The sequence below is a fragment of the Lemur catta genome, chromosome 22 (genome assembly GCF_020740605.2).
Source record: "Lemur catta isolate mLemCat1 chromosome 22, mLemCat1.pri, whole genome shotgun sequence".
Taxonomy (NCBI): domain Eukaryota; kingdom Metazoa; phylum Chordata; class Mammalia; order Primates; family Lemuridae; genus Lemur; species Lemur catta.
The window spans coordinates 4,790,410-4,808,707 of record NC_059149.1 but is presented as its reverse complement, the minus strand read 5'-3'; the positions used below and the strand labels follow the sequence as shown (position 1 = coordinate 4,808,707).

Sequence of the window (18,298 nt, the reverse complement as noted above, 5' to 3'; positions counted from 1 at the left end):
TTACTCCTCCCGGTCGGGGAGTGCCCTGGGGGGTTCCTCCTTCCTGTCGAGCCGCGCCCGCCCAGCAGCTGTGCCTCCGCCCTCCGACTAGTAAGCGATCCTTCTCCTGTCTTCGAGAAGGACCACCTGCTTTCGGTGGGCCCTGTGTTGTGGGCTGTCAGGAACTTTTCTTAATTTGAGAATACAAGTCTGCCTTGAAGTGAAGAAAAACACCGTAGTGGTATGTATATGTAATGCCTAGCCTGGGCTTCCACCTTAAGAAACAAGTTCATTTGTGTTTTTCTATTCTATTCTAAATAAGCCCAGAGATTTCCACAACGCAAGTGAATCAACTGCTGCCAATCAGTTGCACTTTTTTTCTTGGAAAATCACTTTATACATTTAATTTGAAAGGGAAATATGATTGAATACGGGTAATGTATTCTAAAAGTCTGTCTCCATTATGTATTGTCTTGCTTATTGTGAAATCAGACAATTAAGCCTGAATTTTTCCAAAACATTTGTACCTAATTGTTGGAACTAAAATGCTTCTATAAGATTTTAATCCACAATGAGTAGAATTAATATTCCTAATTGTGCTTTTTGATGCAATGTAACAAAATTCTGCATGATGAAATTTTCTTTTTTCAGAGAATATTCCACTATATTTTCATTGATTACTCTTTTTTTTTTTTTTTTTTTCCTGTTACAGGGAATGACACTGCATAAAAAGGCAGCTGAAGACAGACTGGCTAGCACAGGTTCCGGGCAGTCATTTCTGGCTAGACAGAGGCAAGCAACCAGCACACGGAGATCTTACCCCGGCCATGTTCAGCCAGCTACAGCAAGGTAGAGAAGTATTGCCATTAGAAACAAAAAACAGCCTGCATTCAAAGCATACTTCTGTTCCATATAACAACATTTCAGGAAATTCAGCCAGCTTATTTTTTGTTTCTCTTCTCTGTTAACATGGAGTGTTTCTCATTTGGGGACTTTTTCTCTCTCCTGTATCTTTGTTTTAGATTCTTTGTCCTTTATTTTGTAGTCCTTTCAGTTCCTTTTAATGTGCCAAAAATTTATACATGTCCAATTAAAAATGTTGTATAATAGTGTAATACTTTTCTTTGTATGAAAATGTCCTCTTCCCCAAAGGTGTAGGCTTTGTAATGAATTAGATTTTCTGCCAATAATTGATACACAATTTATATTCCTTATTGTGCCTATGTGTTATCATGCTTTATAAGAATGTCTTTGTTTAAAGGGAATTAATCTTTTTATGATGTATTAATCTCTGTTTTCAATTGTTTTCCAAATGCACTTCAAATAACTTGCATATTTACTATACAAAATGGTTGACAAGTGTTCTTTTTGCAAAGACGTAAATACATTGGCAGAGGTGCTAATCAGATATTATTTAAGGCACCTGGTAGAATTATTTAGAGAAAAAATGAGTTTTCACATTATTTTGTAGGAAATTTAAATTTGTCCATAGATTTGGAGACTATTTTTAAAACATAAATATGTAAAATTTCATTATTTCTTGCTATCTTGTTTGCTGGCAGAAGTGAATGCACTGGTGAGGTTATTTGGGGGTATATTACAGAAAAAAAAAAGATCAGGCAGTACATTAATTTTTTTGTTTGTTTTGGAATATCTTAGTAACTGAGGATCTGATGCTAACAATATGGTTGACATTTATACTTTCAGTTGCTCTCCACATCTGAAAGATTTATTTATCTTTCGTACGTATACTTACAAGTTATACGTAGCCTTACCTTTTGGGCTGTTTGTTCACTTGTGCCTCATTTGTTTTGCTTAGTCCTTAATGTAAACCCTTCCATTTCTCAATAATTCCTAACAATTAACATCTTAAAATCAGTCATTAAGATTAATAAGTAACTTCTTATATGTGATATTATGATAAATCTCTACATTTTTTTCTTACGTCTATTTACTAGTACAGGAATTTGTTACTAAATAGATTTTCTTTGGTATTGGGTTGCCTCAAAATGCTTATTCCTTTTGTCCACAGATTGTAAACCACATTTATTTACAGTGATGAATGGCTGCCAAGTGATCACAGTAAAGCACTGTGTATATGTAAGGTGCTATATAAATGCGAAATATCATTCATTTGAAAATGAGATGTCTTCGGTCTAACTTTCCACGTTGACTTGTTTAAGTATCTGATCCCAAATTATATTTAAGTTTCCCTCTGTCCCTTTTTTGGTACCGCAGCCCATTTTTTTAAAAGCAAAAAATTTTTGAAATTAGGCGAGTTTTTTGTTTGTTTTTAGATAGGTCACCTACTAGGAGGATGTCATTTCATGTACTTGCTCTTTGGAAGTTCAGGTTTCATTTAGTTCTGTATATTAAATATAAATAATTTTAAATTAAGCTAAATATAATTAAGAAATTTTCAAAACTATATTCGTGTGTTTAATTTTAAGTCCTTATTTCCTTTTTATATAAGAAAGCTGACCTCAAAATCAGTGGTGTTTTTATTTGTCCTCAGAAACTATTTGGAGAAAGGTATCAGAATATGCACAGAAATGCCTCGTGCGCTGTGCTGACTGTATTCAGTGCAGAAGTCTGCGCACTGCGTGAGCCTCCTGCCTGCTGGGACCGCGAAGCAGCAAGAGCTAGTGATGAGGGAGAGCCGCCTGGTGGGCTGGCAGGAGGCCAGGCAGACCTGAGCCACATGCAGAGTTTTGCAATAAAAGATTAAAAACTAAGATGGTTCTTACCCCCCACCCTTATTTCACAAATAGCATAAGGATTCAGCTGTTTTTAAAACAAATTAGGACAGGAACACTAACCTTGGTGAAATTTAAATTATTGGGAAATTATATGTGCAGGTGAGATAGATGAAAGCAAGAATCTATGAACTATGATTAAATAAACTCTATTCTGTGATAAGAAGTTTTAATTTTTGTTCCCTGTTTATTGCCCAGTTCTGTTTCACCCATCCAGATATTTTTCTCTAATTGGGTTGGAAAGGTGCCAAGCTTCTAGAAAGGAGCTTTAATTCTGATTTCCCCCAGCATCTGTCGTATGCTCTCATCGTGGTGTTTACATTATAACTTTCACTCTCCTCTATGGCACCTTTAAAATTTGGTTTATTACTTTCATTACAGAGAGGCAATTCTGTTTCTAAACATTTTATGATGGTTAAAAACAAAACAAAACAGGCTTTTATAAAAAAATAGCTTCCGAATATACTTTCAGGTGTCAAAGCTAAGAATAAAACATAACCAACAGTGGCAACTGTTTCTTTTGCCCAGCTTTGGACAGTAATGAGTAATAATTTCTCAGGAGGATTGTGATGACGTATGGTCTATCTGGAAGGTAAAAGACACCAGGAGCCTTGCTAGATGGGAGTGATGCTGTGCTGTATTTTCACCAAGTCCCTGGAGCCCCGTCTGCTCCTGCGGGCAGCAGCAGTGGAGTAAACACAGTGTCGATCCGTTAGGGTGGAGTGAGCTGTCCCCAGGGTCTGAATTCCTGCAAACAAACAGCTCATTTTTTGTTCTCATTCTAACCAGGGTAAGAGTATAAAGGTAATAACTAAAGAATATTAAAGCAGCCTTTGCGTTCCACAGCGTGTATTTAAGTTTGTAATAGGGAAAGAATCCAGCAAAACAGTAGTTTATAACATCTGAAAAGAGAATAAATTATACAATTGTACTTATTTTAAAGGAACTTTGAAAAACTCAATCAAATCTTTTTATCATTTGTCTAACTACTTGATAATAACCAAGAAAAAAATCCCTAAATAAAGGACCCATGTTCCAAAATTTATCAAGATTGATTTATTTCTAGTAGATATCCTTAATCTGGTAAAATTGGCTTAATGAGATGATTACATTATAATAAAGGTAATATTGTGGTCTGTAATTTTGTTGAGGTTTTATTGTTTTGTTAATATACAAAAAAGCTCAATTATACAAAATCAAGCTAAATATTACCCAGTCAGAAACATCAGCCTATTTATTTCCTTAGTTCTCACAAAGGAGCTAACTATAATTATGTACTGTGCAAACAGATCAGTAGTGAGTGGTTGGTGAGTGAAAGATGAGTTAGGTTGAAGAAAAGATACGTTTTATTAATACTTATAAGCCACTTTGTTCATGTTTCCTTTTCAGTAGCAGTTAGGTTTATTCTTGTTAACTGAGTAATGATATAAGAGAGGTTCGTCTTTTGCTCCCACACAAGCATTCATTTGTTGTTTTAGTGATGATATCATGTCAAAAACTTGAAAATTTTTGTCACAATATAAGAATTTCTTGAAACAAAAATCTAAATTTTTAAAAATTCTCTTAACTCTCTGCATTTAATCTTCACCTGTCCAGATCTTGACTCTGGGAATGTCACACTTATCCCCAGATGGAACATGTGAGATTTATCTGAAAAAGCATCACAACCCACAGCTAGTATAGAAACCTAGCTAGTTTACAGCCATGTGGATAAGAACAATCTTTGATTCCAAAGGGAGAGGAAAGTGCTTGGCATCTTGCTTTTTTGTTAAGGACAAAACAACAACATGAAGACAAAATGTTTTTTGTTGTCCGTTCATTAAACTATAGAAGAATATTTTGACTGTTTATCCTTACATTATGAATGGACTCTGCCGAGCCGTCAGACCCGTGTGGCGTTGTCGGTAGCAGTAAAGCCCCTGACACTCCGAAGGCTGAAAGACGGTACTGAGCACGATGAAATGGGGGTCAGAATCTTTGAAAATTATTTTATCATGTTTTTTTTATTTCCCCCTCTTTATAAATTACAAGGATTTTCCATTCAATAAAGATAATCTTTTCCTATAATCCTGTCAAAGTGGCAGCTTACTTTGATAATTATCCAACCCAGTTTCATTATATTCAGAAAGAGGTTTCAGAACATATTCTTTATGACTAAAACGATTTGAATATATCATGAAGTTTTTTATATGAGGAAGGCTATTCTCAATGTATCTGTCATTCAATTTTGTACTTCCTATAAAGAATATTGAAATAATAGTGTATATTCCTTTTTGAAAAATTTATTTTCAAAATATTAAAATATTTGAAAATTTTATTGTCCAATTTTAGCACAGAAATGATCTAAAGTTTTACAGTAGATACTGTTCAATTCTCAGGAGCCTAAAAAAATATAATTTGCTGCTAATACAGCTATAATCATGTCTACCCTTCCCATTCCCCCAAATTACAGAAGTGTTAATATTTCGCTGAAGAAAAGCACAAATGTGGTGGGAGCCATCTCTTTTAAACCACTAATGATGTTCCGGGAGTATGTATGGATTATTTGATTTTTAAACAGCCTTTTATCAATCTAATTCATATGTGTTATCTTTATAAATATAAAAACTTACAAAATTTATATTTCATGTTATCTTAAAACATGAATATCCTTGGATTCTTCACATTGCACTGAAATGATAGAGAAAGGGATGTTAGTTTATTTGAGAAACAAGAGACCTGAACCTAATTATGGCAAGTATGTGAGTTCTGGTGATTGTGGGGAGTCCGTGTTTCCTAAGATAGATAGGTAGATAGATATCAGAATTACTTGATATCTCTCTTTACTATTTTTATTTTCTTATATTTTCCAATAATATTCTATAAGATTAGATTTGCATGCTGTATATAAGTAACAATAGAAATCTAAGAAAGTAGCAGAAGACTAACAAGGCAAATGCATTCCTAGAGAATAGAATGGATTGTTGGAATAAGAAATGGCCTAATTACAAACAAATACCCAGGCAGGTAGAAGTACTAACACAGTGAAACTTGCACTTTCTAAACAAGTGTTCCTAAAGTAACAGTTTACATAAGATCTTCTGTCTTTATTACATGATCATTTGATAAAAGAGTAGACCAAAATCTGTCTTCTAGTTCTCCTTCCTTTCAGTGGGCGTTAACTAGGCACATAACTGTGTGTTCATTAGTGGAGGGAAAATGTTTATTTTCATTTTGGGACTGTCAACCCATTACTAAATCTAAGGTAGTGATTTTAGGCCATTAAGGATACAGCGATTTGAGGAGGTGAGAAGTCTGTGCCCATCTGTGTTGTTACCTACATCTGCGGCTTGTCTGGTTACAAACCACAGGGTCAACGTCGTGTCCTCCTGTTTACACACAGTAGCCCCACACATAGGTTCATTTAAAATGAAGGCAAAAGGAGACATTTTTTTAAAAAAGTATATTTAAAGTGAGCCTTTGTGTATCTGATACATGAGCATCAGGAGCTCAGAATCAGGTGCTTCAGGTCTACAGATGAAATCAGAGGTGTCCACAGCCTCCCAATGTCAGGCCCGTGGGCCTGTCAATCCTAAACTGTCTCTACGCAGAGTCCGAAGGAGGAATTCGGTATCATGAGACAAGCAGCCTCAAAGTGAGGAAAAGAAAACTGCCAAAGCATGCTAAGGCTTTGATTCGCATGGAGACTTCCCTGCAGGCATCATCATTTGAGGGGGTCTCTGAGTTAATGAAGGAAAATAATTACTTTAGCAATTAGGTTGTGAAATTAATAAAAAGCATTTGTGTTTATTCTTGGTGTATTTGTCAACCTATGGACAGTGATTACCGTATATATTCTATAGTGTGTTCATTTTATTTACACCTCTATTAGAGATGAGTATCTTAATATTATTTACTGTTACGTCTAATCATTTATGTAGTATACTGCAAGATTTATAGCACTTTACTAATATTAGATCATTACTTTAATTCTCTACCTTTCTGGCATTTTCTTTTAATATCTCAGAGCCAGGAGTCTGCAGTTCTAAGTCTAGAAATCCATGTGAAGCTACGATGGGGCTATTGGGAGTGGATTACTTTTTACATGTCATGTTAAGAAAACTCTCTTACAACATAATACCGTGAAGCCAAATCCTCTCAAATGCAAAGACACTTGAAACTTGATGTTTTCTGGAGCTGCAGTAATAAAAACTAAACAACCCTGTGGTTAATCAGAAGCTGTACTTGCCTTTGAGTGCCTGCCTCCTAACACCCAAGCCTGCAGGCCGCCCTTCCCTGCAGTCATGCTTGCAGGCACCTGCAGGCAGGAGCTGGCGAGTACTCCGAAATGCTACAGAAATATTCTTAGTTGTGCTGTAAAAGATAGGCTTTATGAACTTGGCCATTTTCTTAAGTTCATATGTAGCAAAGTTTTTAGCTTGTTTTATTGGGTTGTTTTTTTTGTTTGTTTGTTTTCTGAGGAGCCAGCACTCTTCCATTTGTAACTTGAATATATTAACATTCAAATCATAGTCCAAAAGTACTGAAATATGTGTTGTTACATAAACATGGATATGATTATTACCAAAGAATAGGGATATTTGCTCTTAAGAACATTTTCTCAGAGTTGTTATTTTGTTTTAGATGAGAGATGTGCTTTTAGAGTGTAAAAGTTTCTGTAGTGTTTTCTTCTGTGTCGCTCCCTGTCCTACTGACGTGCTCTGTTCAGGGAGGTCAGCCAGAGAAAGCAGTGCTGGAGCAGAGACATGTAGACTCTGGCCTTTGAGGGAAAGAGCTGCTTTTGTTCCTCCTAAAGTAAAAAATTAAAAATTAAACATACACAGACATATGAGGCCAAAATACAATATTCTATCTTCCACTAATTAATTTTTGAACAGGTAAGTCTCTAAGTATCTTAACTTCTGTTGTCTTCTTGTTAATCTAGGTTAAGAGTAGCTTATAGATCAGTGCAGTAGCCACTGTCACATGTGGCAATTTAAATTAGAATTAATTAAAATTAAATAAAATTAAAACCTCAGTTTGTCAGTCCTAGCCACATTTCAGGTGCTCAGTAGTCACATGTGACGGTGGTTACCTATCAGACAACAGAGACACAGAATATTTCTATCACTGTTAAAAACGCTATTTGATAGGCCAGGTGCAGTGGCTCACACCTGTAATCCTAGCACTCTGGGAGGCCGAGGCGGGAGGATCACTCGAGGTCAGGAGTTTGAGACCAGCCTGAGCAAGAGCGAGACCCTGTCTCTACTAAAAATAGAAAGAAATGATCTGGACAGCTAAAAATATATATAGAAAAAAATTAGTCAGGCATGGTGGTGCATGCCTGTAGTCCCAGCTACTTGGGAGGCTGAGACAGGAGGATCGCTTAAGCCTGGTGGCTTAATTTAATTCGCATGGAGACAGGAGGATCACCTGAGCCCAGGAGTTTGAGGTTGTAGTGAGCTAAGCTGATGCCACGGCACTCTAGCCTGGGCAACAGAGCCAGACTCTGTCTCAAAAAAAAAAAAAAAAACAACGCTATTTGATGGCACTTGTCATGCCCGCAGAGAAAATGAGGACACAATAAAGGCAGTCACTTAACTTAGGACAACTCTTAGATTTTACCACCATAGTTAAAAAATCTTTCTTCTTACATAATAAAAAACTAATACTAACCCTTTTTAAGGACCTTGGAAACATCAAAATCCCATTCCTTTAAGCTAGTTTTCAATATATTCTTTTTTAAAAACAGATTCTCAGTACTTGATTTTTCAAGCGATCTGATTATATCATTTCATAAATCATTTTTAGTATCTTCAGGGTCTTCTTCCTTTTTTATATGTTCTTTTTAAATTGGTGATAAATAGTTGTCTAACAACAAGCAAACCGATGTGAATGCCTAATTTATTTTTAAATAAAAATTGATAACCATCATATTCTTCTATTACTTTTAAATCTATATAGATCTAATGAAAGTTGCCAATAGTTTTTTTGTTTCTGTTCCATTAAACATTTCTCCCAAAAGTCACATTTGACCTTCTTCTACCTGAAAGATACATCAAAATGCAAATAATTTCCTTGTTTCTTTTTCATAGCTTCCTGCTCTTATTAACTTGGGTTATGAATCAAATTAAATTTTATGTATGAAGCAAACATTATTATTCCAGTGACTTAGCTAATGAAAACATTAAATATTTATTAATTTACTTGGCCTGTTACTAGAGTGCTTGACATAACTGAAAGGATCAACAGTGACACGTCTTTGAATCTTTTAATGAAAATAATGGACTGATCATAATTCTTTTGAGTCCACTAGTGCGTAGTTAAAAGCTTGATGCTGGCCGGGCGCAGTGGCTCACGCCTGTAATCCTAGCCCTCTGGGAGGCTGAGGCGGGTGGATCGCTCGAGGTCAGGAGTTCAAGACCAGCCTGAGCAAGACCCCGTCTCTACTAAAAATAGAAATAAATTATCTGGACAACTAAAATATATATAGAAAAAATTAGCCGGGCATGGTGGTGCATGCCTGTAGTCCCAGCTACTCGGGAGGCTGAGGCAGGAGGATCGCTTAAGCCCAGGAGTTAGAGGTTGCTGTGAGCTAGGCTGACGCCACGGCACTCACTCTAGCCAGGGCAACAGAGCGAGACTCTGTCTCAAAAAAAAAAAAAAAAGCTTGATGCTTTCTTCTTCCTTTTAAATATTTATAATCAAGCAATAGACTTGGTCCCGTAGTGTCAAATTCCAAGCAAGTTATGATGAAATTCTTATTGCAGTTCAAGGACAGATGAGTAAATGGTGTGCTTTCAGTTTATTATTTTCTTGGTGGCCTAATTTAATGTGTTCTGCAGAGATTCATATTAGTTAAGGTAAATTTTCCATATGCTAAGAAACAGCATTTTACTACAAATACAGGAAATGACTATACACAAATGCCAGTCAATGATTTCAGGCCTTTTAATTTTTTAACCAGTAATCTTTTGTTTTCTAATAGCCTTAGTTATTTATGATTCAGGTGCACTAAAATGTCATGGTGGTCACGAACTTTGCTTTTTACAGGTCTTGTATAATTCAGAATGCTTTGTACTCAGAAAATAATTTCCAGGTTTATCTTGTTTTGCAATTTTTATGTTTTGACAATTGCTCACCATTTTTAACGCCCAATTTTTGATTATGTAATGAATGGCAAAATTCACACATTTCTAATAATTCAATAATTTGCCATATTTTGATTAATAAATTCTATAAAAAGTTTGGGAATAGAAAAAGGCAGTTTTTCCCTTACAGTATTTTTTAAACTTTCTAGATGAGCTGGTAAACACCTTAGTCCATTGGAGCGGAAGTTGTGTTCATTACTCACTGGGCTCTCAAGGCCGGCACTCACGTCTTATGTAGTATCTATTGTGTGAATTGTTAGTTTCTTATTTGACATTGTAGTTTTTCTCCTTGCATTTTAGTCTTTGCAAAAAGGATATTGCTAGCTATATTCTTATTTCTGGTTAACTATTGAATTTACAGTTTCATTCTTTGTCATTGTAATCCAAAAATGATGTCCACATAGGACTCTAAATTTCTCACTTCACAGATGAAACACAATACAGATTGAGTAACATTGTACATAACGGTGTACAAGCATTTTTCCACCTGTTTACTTAGAGTTTACCAACCATTTACTATATGTTGAGATTGGTGGATTTTCTCACTGTTTTTTATTTTTTTTGTGGTAAATGACTTGCTAAAGAGCCTTAGTAAGAAATTTTAACTAAAATCACAAAAACAAAGTCCAAGAAACCACAAGAAAATGAATTTTTAGTTTTTTGAAATCTTACATTTCTTTTTGATATCATGTATTCATTTTAATTTTATGACTGCCGACTTGTGGTATTAATTATATGTATGTGTTTATATGTATGCATATAATATATGTATATGTATATGAAGAATAAAGTTAAGATTTGGTCAAACTATATTTTCCCATTCAAGTACAAAAATGTTTTCAAGGCTACAAAAAGTGTACAGTTGTTAAGTTGTAAATAAAGACTTGTATAAAAATTCAGCTTAGATTTTTTTTTCTGCTCTTACACACATTTAATAATTTTCTGATTGTATTCTTCCACTTGCCTTTGGCACTTGCCATGGTGTCCTGTCTATTTAGAGATTATGTCCCTGATTTATTGTAAATCAGGAATATTCTTTGAGTTTTTTCCAGTACCTGTGATAGATTTTGTTTTGATGTAGGCTGGTACTTAGTGTTTCTAACCTGATTGGCCAAAGTTCTTGGGGATAAAAGTCAACATGGCATCTTCTCTCCAGAGTTAGCATGTTAGCATGGTCAGTCTTACTACCGACAGTACAGCATTCTTTGTGGCGATTTAATTCACAATATAAAGTATTATTGTTGAAACATCCTTCATAGGCAATAACTGTCCCCTTTCCTACCATTGTATTTATTTTTTTATTATTTTTTTCTTTTATCTTTTTTTGCTTGCTTCTCAGACTGAGATGCAACCTACCATTTTAGACCCTTACAATTCACCCTTTCCCCCACCTTACCCTAAAAATTATTGAAATCTGGCATCTTCAGTGATAATAGCAGTACAGAAATTGATTATATTTATTTACGTTAAAATACTCAACTCAGTAATTCCAAAGGGAAGTCAGCAAGATTAAAATAAACTAGTATGCACAAAGCTAAAATAATTCCCACTTTAATGTGCATTTAATGTAACATTTAAACATCAGAAAGATATAAATGTAAGTTTTCTTCACTCATTAGCTTGGAGATAACTATATTAAGTTTAGCATTTAAAGTTCACAAACAAATATCACCCAGAAGAAGGCCATCCAGTTTGCCTTAAATACATTTATGCTACTGTCCTGGTTATCCATTGCCGCATCGCAAACTGCTCCAAACCTAGTGGAAGGGACATTATCCTTCCTAAGCCTGGAGACAGATGCGACTGTCCTCAGTTGGGGCCCCCATGCAGTTGCAGTCAGATGATGTCTGAGACTAAGATCATCTGTGGACTCATCCTCCCACTGATAAGGAAACCCCCATCTATTACTTGGCACAGCAGCCACCTGAGACCCCCACCCGTCACGGAAGACCTGCATCAGCATAATACTAACCTGTCACCTGGCCCATCAACTAATTTATTACCTGGCGCATCAGCATAACACTTAACCTATTACCGGGTACATCAACTACCAGCTACATCAGCATAATACTAACCTATTACCTGGCAGGCATTAGTCACCTGAGACCCCACCCCTTGGACCACCCCAACTTAATAAAAATGGGAAAAAGTGGGTGGATGGGGCTCAGAATTTGGTGGTGAGACCCGTCTGAGCCCGCCAGTGAATAAACCTTAATTCCCCGACTCTCCGACTCTCCGTGTGCCGCTCGGTTTGTCCTCGGGACCGCCCGCTGTGACACTGGCTGTAACATTTTGGTTCCCTGCCTGGGAATCGACCGCGCTGGCCCCTTGAAGCCACCGGGGAGGGGCGCAGCGACCGGCGGGACCTCAGCGACAGCCGCCTTTTTGCGGAGTATCTTCGCTCCTCGGGAGCCGCCCGCCGCGGTCCCCGGCTCGCCCGGACACGCCGGAGAGAGGGACAAGTCAAGCCAGGGCTGGGGGCAGCGGACCAGGTGGGGCCCCGGGACCGTCCGAGTCAGGCCCGTCAGACGACGGAAGAGGAGCTTGGTCACCTCCTGAGCGCAGGGAAGTCCCGGGGCGGGAACGTGTGACCTCGGCCTGTCTGAGTGAAGAGTGACTGGTTCCACGGCTACGGCCACGGAGCCCGAGTGGGTCGTCACCTGCGGTTCTCTGTGGCGTCCTACAGCATAACGGTGACTCACTCCCCTAAATGGAGCGACCAGGCCCGGGGTTTATACGGACACACCTTTGCCAAGACGCGCCTAAGTTCCCGCAGGGGACGCAGCCAGGCGGACACCGGAGAGAACCCCCCACCTTTGTCTGTTAAGCTGTGACACCGTTCAAGGGTCTAGGGTGGGTAGTGTAGAGTCTAAGCCTACGGTCCTTAAATGCATGTTAAAGAACTTTAAGAAGGGTTTCGCAGGAGATTACGGCGTCACACTCAGTCCCAGCAGACTTAGTGCCCTGTGTGAACACGAATGGCCGGCATTTGGGGTCGACTGGCCCCCAACAGGAACCCTAGACCTCCCCACCATGCGAGCAGTTTGGAGAGTCAAGACAGAGACTCCTGGCCACCCCGACCAGTTCCCTTACATAGACTCATGGCTAGAGATTGCCCAGACCCTGCCCCCTTGGGTCCGATTCTGTGCTAATAAGGGACAGGGCAGGATTTTTGTGGCCCAAAGGACCAGAGACTCCAGAATGTACAAACCCATCCATCAGGAACCTCCTGAAGAGGAGCCACCACCGCCCTACAACCCTACGGTGATACCTCCTGAAGTGCCCCCGAATCCGCCAGACACCCCGCCACCGTCAGTCTCCCCGCCAGCAGTTCCAGACCAGCCAGGTGCCGGCACTCCCATCACCCGCCGGCTACGGTCAGCTCAGGCCCCAACTTCAGCCTCCAGATGCCCCTGCGTGAGGTGCCAGGTCTGATGCAGGTTACAGACGATGGGTCCGTTCAGCCAGGGCAGCCAGTCCTGGACTACCAGCCCTTCTCCACCTCTGACCTGAACTGGAAACACCACACCAGCCTTACTCCGAAAAACCTCAGGCCCTCATTGACCTCCTAGAATCCATCTGTCAGACCCACCGTCCCACTTGGGAAGACTAACGCCAGTTCCTTCTGACCCTTTTTAACATGGAAGAACGATGCTGGATTACAGCTGGGACCTGGAGGTGGCTCCAGGACCAGGCTCCAGCAGGGACCTTGGACGCGGAGCAGTGGGCACTGAGAGCAGCACCTGAGACCAACCGGACTGGGATTTCAACTCCCCGAGTGGACAAGAGGCACTCGGAAGGTATCGGGAAGCTCTCCTCCACGGGGTCCGGGAGGGAGCCAGAAACCAACCAACATGAATGAAGTCGCTCTGATCACCCAGAAGCCAGAGGAATCACCGAAGAAATTCTACGAGCGCCTTTGTGAGGCCTCCCGAGTCTATACACCCTTCCACCCAGAGGCAGCTGAAAACCAGAGGATGGTGAATGCTGCATCTGTTGAGCAGTCCTATGCTGACATCCGACGGAAACTCCAGAAACTTGACGGGTTTGCAGGAATGAACATCACGCAGCTGATGGAAGTGGCCAGAAGGTCTATGTTAATCGAGACCAGATCGCCCAGAGGGAGAAGGACCAGAAAATGAAACTGAAAGCCGCTCTCCTGACCACTGCCCAGAAGACCTGACCCAGCCAAGAAACCTGGCCCACCACGGGAAGGAGGACCCAGGAGATGAGGGACCCTGAAGCCTGACCAGTGTGCCTATGGTAAGGAGTTTGGTCACTGGAAGCATGGATGCCCCAACAAAAGAAACCACCCACCGCCAAACAGGAACCTGCCCGGGGGCTTCCAGCAGGAGCCGAGACCCAGGACCTCATTGGTCTCACTGGGGTCGACTGGAAATAGTACCAACCAGGTTCCCTGACTCTTGGCCCCTGAGAACCTACAGTCATAATGGAAGTGGGGGGCTGACCAATAACATGCATGGTGGACAGTTGACATTGGGGCAGAACATTCGGTGGTAACAACCCCCGTGGCTCCACTTACAAACTGGGAAACCACCACTGTGGGAGCCACTGGAACTCAAGTAGCTCTACCCTTCTGCCAATCCCGAATGTGCCAGATGGGGGGCCACCAGATAAGACATGAATTCCTATACATACCAGACTGCCCCGTGCCCCTCCTAGGTCGGGATCTCCTGAGCAAACTGGAAGCCCAAATCACCTTCCACCCAGAAGGGACCATGAGCCTCACGCTCGGCGCTCCAGAGACTCTCATGATGGCAGTCACCTTGCCCTGGGAATCGGAATGGAGCTATACGATGAAGCCAAAGAGGAACAGAACCCACCTGACTTCCGGCAGGACTTTCCATTGGTACGGGTGGAGGACAACCTTCCTGGTCTTGCACACCAACATGCACCCCTGGTGATCGAGATGAAACCGAGCGCCCAACCGACCAGGAGACCACAGTATCCCATCCCCAAGGAGGCTCGAGAGGGAATCCAGGAACACATCAATAGGCTTAAGCGGGAGGGGATTTTGGTGGAGTGCCAATCCCCATGGAACACTCCCTTCCTGCCAGTCACAACGCCCAGTGGAGGTGGATACCAGCCCGTCCAAGACCTGCAACTGATTAATGAGGCCACAGTGACTCTCCACCCAGTGGTACCGAACCCATACACCCTCCTAGGCCTCATTCCTCCTGATGCTGCCTGGTTCTCCTGCCTGGACTTAAAGGATGCTTTCTTCTGCATGCGGCTTGCTCCGAAGAGCCAGCCCCTGTTCGCCTTCGAGTGGGAGGATCCTCAGACTGGAAGGAAAACCCAGCTCACCTGGACGTGACTATCACAGGGCTTAAAAAATTCACCAACTCTGTTTGGGGAAGCCCTAGCCACTGACCTCAGCTCCTTTCCGCGAGAAGAAACCTGCTGCACACTTCCACAGTACGTCGATGACCTCCTTCTAGCGAGCCCGACCAGGGAAGACTGTCGACGGGGAAGCGGTGCCTGCTTCAACTGCTCACTGACAAAGGATACAAAGTCTCCTGGAAAAGGCACAGATCTGCAGGCAACAGGTGAAGAACCTCGGTTTCCACATCACTCAGGGGCGCCGGGCGCTGGGCCGTGAGCGGAGGCACGCCGTCTGTGCGATTCCCAGGCCGACCAGTCGGAGACAACGCAGGGAATGCCTCGGTGTGGCCGGGTTCTGCCGCATCCGGATCCCAGGTTTCTCCTTAAAGGCTCAGCCTCCGTATGAGGCCGCACGCGGGCCTGAAAACAAAGAGTTAAAATGAGCCGAGAGGCAGGAAAGGGCTTTCCAAGAAACAGAAAACTTACTAAAAAGAGCCCCCGCACTAGGGCTACCGGACCTCACCAAAGACTTTAACCTGTTCGTACACGAGAAGAAACAAGTGGCTCTGGGGGTTTTGACTCAAACTGTGGGCCCCTGGCAGGGACCAGTGGCTTACTTGTCAAAACAATTAGATCCGGTTGCGGCAGGATGGCCACCTTGCCCCCGCACACTGGCGGCCACCGTCCTGCCAGTCAAGGCAGCAGACAGACTCACACTGGGACAGAACCTCCGTGTGCGAGTCCCTCATACAGCGATATCTCTAACGAACACCTCAGGGCGCCCGTGGCTCTCAAGCAACCGGTTAGCGCAGTACCAAGGGCTGCTGTGCGGAAACTCGCGGGTCACCCTGGAGACTGTGCAGACCCTGAATCCCGCCACCCTCCTGCCCACCGAGCCAGGGCCCCGGACCATGACTGCACCGAGGCGGTAGAGGAGGCCTGTGCCAGCCGGCCGGATCTGAAAGATAGTCCTCTACCGGCACCGGACTTAGAACTCTACACGGATGGCAGCAGTTTTATCCAGAATCGGAAACGACTGGCGGGCTTCACTGTCACCACAGCTGATGAGGTCATCATGTCAGCCCCTTTGCCCCAAGCGTGGTCGGCACAAAGGGCAGAGCAATGGGCCCTCATCCAAGCCCTCAGGCAGGCCCGGGGTAGGAAGGCAAACATATACACAGACTCTAAGTCTGCCTTTGCCACAATACATATCCACGGGGCAATATGCAGGGAGAGGGGACTGCTGACTCAGGTGGAAAGGAGATCAAAAACAGGGATGAAATCCTCCAACTGCTGGAGGCAGTCTGGGAGCCAAAAGAAATTGCGGTCAGCCACTGTCAAGGGCACCAAAAGGGCACAGATCCAATTGCCACCAGCAATTGCCTGGCAGACCAAGCAGCCAAAAACGCAGCCACCCGAGAACGTTCAGAGGACAATACTGAGACCCAATGCCAAATCTTGTTGCCAACCGAGTGGCTTGAAAAACCAAAATATACTCCAGAAGAGAACCAGTGGGCAGAACAGGAGCAGGCCAAGAAGGACACAGACGGATGGTGACACTTACGGAACCATAACATCTTTATCCCCAGTAAATTAACATACACTATTGTCTCCCGACATCACAACCTGACTCTCTTGGGGAAAACAGCCCTCACGCAGCTACTCGCCCGGTACCGCTACATCGCCAAACTTCCGTCCACCGCGGCAGCGCCCGCTGCCAGACCTGCGCTAAAAACAACGCAGCGGCCGGGCCGAGACCCGCCCAGGAATTCAGTACACCGGAGCCTCTCCTTCGAGGATGTGGAAGTTGATTTCACAGAAGTAAAAACCATGTCGGGGCTATAAATACCTGCTGGTAGTGATACGCACCTTCTCAGGCTGGGTCGAGGCAGTCCCTACCCGGACTGAAAAGGCTAGGGAAGTGGCAAAGTTTCTGTTGAGAGAAATCATCCCCTGGTACGGTCTACCACTCTCCTTTGGCAGTGACAACGGACCCAGCTTCACTGCGGAGGTCATGCAAACCCTCACCAAGGCACTAGGAATCAAATGGAAACACATGCAGCCTACAGGCCACAGAGCTCAGGGAAAGTAGAGCGCATGAAGCGGACCCTCAAGACCACTCTAGCAAAGCTATGTCAGGAAACACAATTACCCTGGGTAGACACGCTAAGCCTAGCCCTGTTCAGAGTCAGGTGCACACCGGGGCCCACAGGATAGTCACCTTTTGAAATTCTGTTCAGTAGACTTCTCCCACTCATCAAGCAATTAAGGGGAGACATCAAACAACTAGGGGAATTGAATTTAAACACACACCTCCAAGCCTTAGCCAAAACTATGCGCCATATCCACCACCCATCCTAGAAAAAAACCCTATGGCCCTGGGTCTCCCTGTCCACCCCACCAACCTGGGGATCTAGTCTGGGTAAAGCACTGGAAAGAACACCCCTAGAGCCCACCTGGAAGGGTCCCCATACTGTGATGCTAGTTACTCCCACTGCTGTTAAAGTTGCAGGTATCACTCCGTGGATCCACCATTCCCGGGTGAAAAAGGCCGAACCAGACAACGAAACTCACCTCTGGACTGCACATCAGGACCAGCGGAACCCGCTGAAGATCCAGCTTAACCGTCTGCCAACAAGGACAGCCACACCCAGGACTGAACAGGAGTAAACGGGACCACTGGCCCTGGTCCTCACTGTGGTTGTAGTGACCTTACTGGGGATTGGACTCTTCTCAGTAGCTCCGGGAGATTGGACTGGACTGTAGAGGGCGTCTCTAACTGTGGTATTTTGGCTCATTACAGGATGTCTGCTCCTGCCTCAGTCCCTACCCTCCTCCTGGATGGGACACTCACTCTAATAACTATGGCAGAGAAACCCTGCCCTGAGGCTTGTTATGCTAGGACTTGGATTCCCTCCACTATTGGGATTACTCAAGGCTTCTGGACCACGGGAGGTTTCACAGTCAGCACCTACATGCCAAAGACATGTTATAGTGAGGCTCAGGTGTGCCACAGTGGAGGAAAGAAATACTGGACTGGAACCATTACAGGTGGTATTCGAACCTGTATAGCCCCAAGGTGCAATC

At 42.7% G+C, this 18,298-nt stretch overlaps 1 protein-coding gene across 2 annotated transcripts in view; it reads left to right on the top strand.

Moving 5' to 3' along the window:
• HOOK3 (hook microtubule tethering protein 3) overlaps positions 1–4,802 on the top strand; it is a 104,163-nt gene extending 99,361 nt beyond the window's left edge. The window contains exons 22-23 of one of the 2 annotated variants that reach the window (XM_045535681.1): positions 692–828; positions 2,495–4,802. In XM_045535681.1, the coding sequence (XP_045391637.1) occupies positions 692–828; positions 2,495–2,552 (195 nt within the window). In that variant the 3' untranslated portion in view covers positions 2,553–4,802. Of the gene's footprint in view, positions 1–691 lie in introns of both variants that reach the window. The other variant, XM_045535682.1, reaches the window with a different exon arrangement.
• Positions 4,803–18,298: the final 13,496 nt, after the last annotated feature.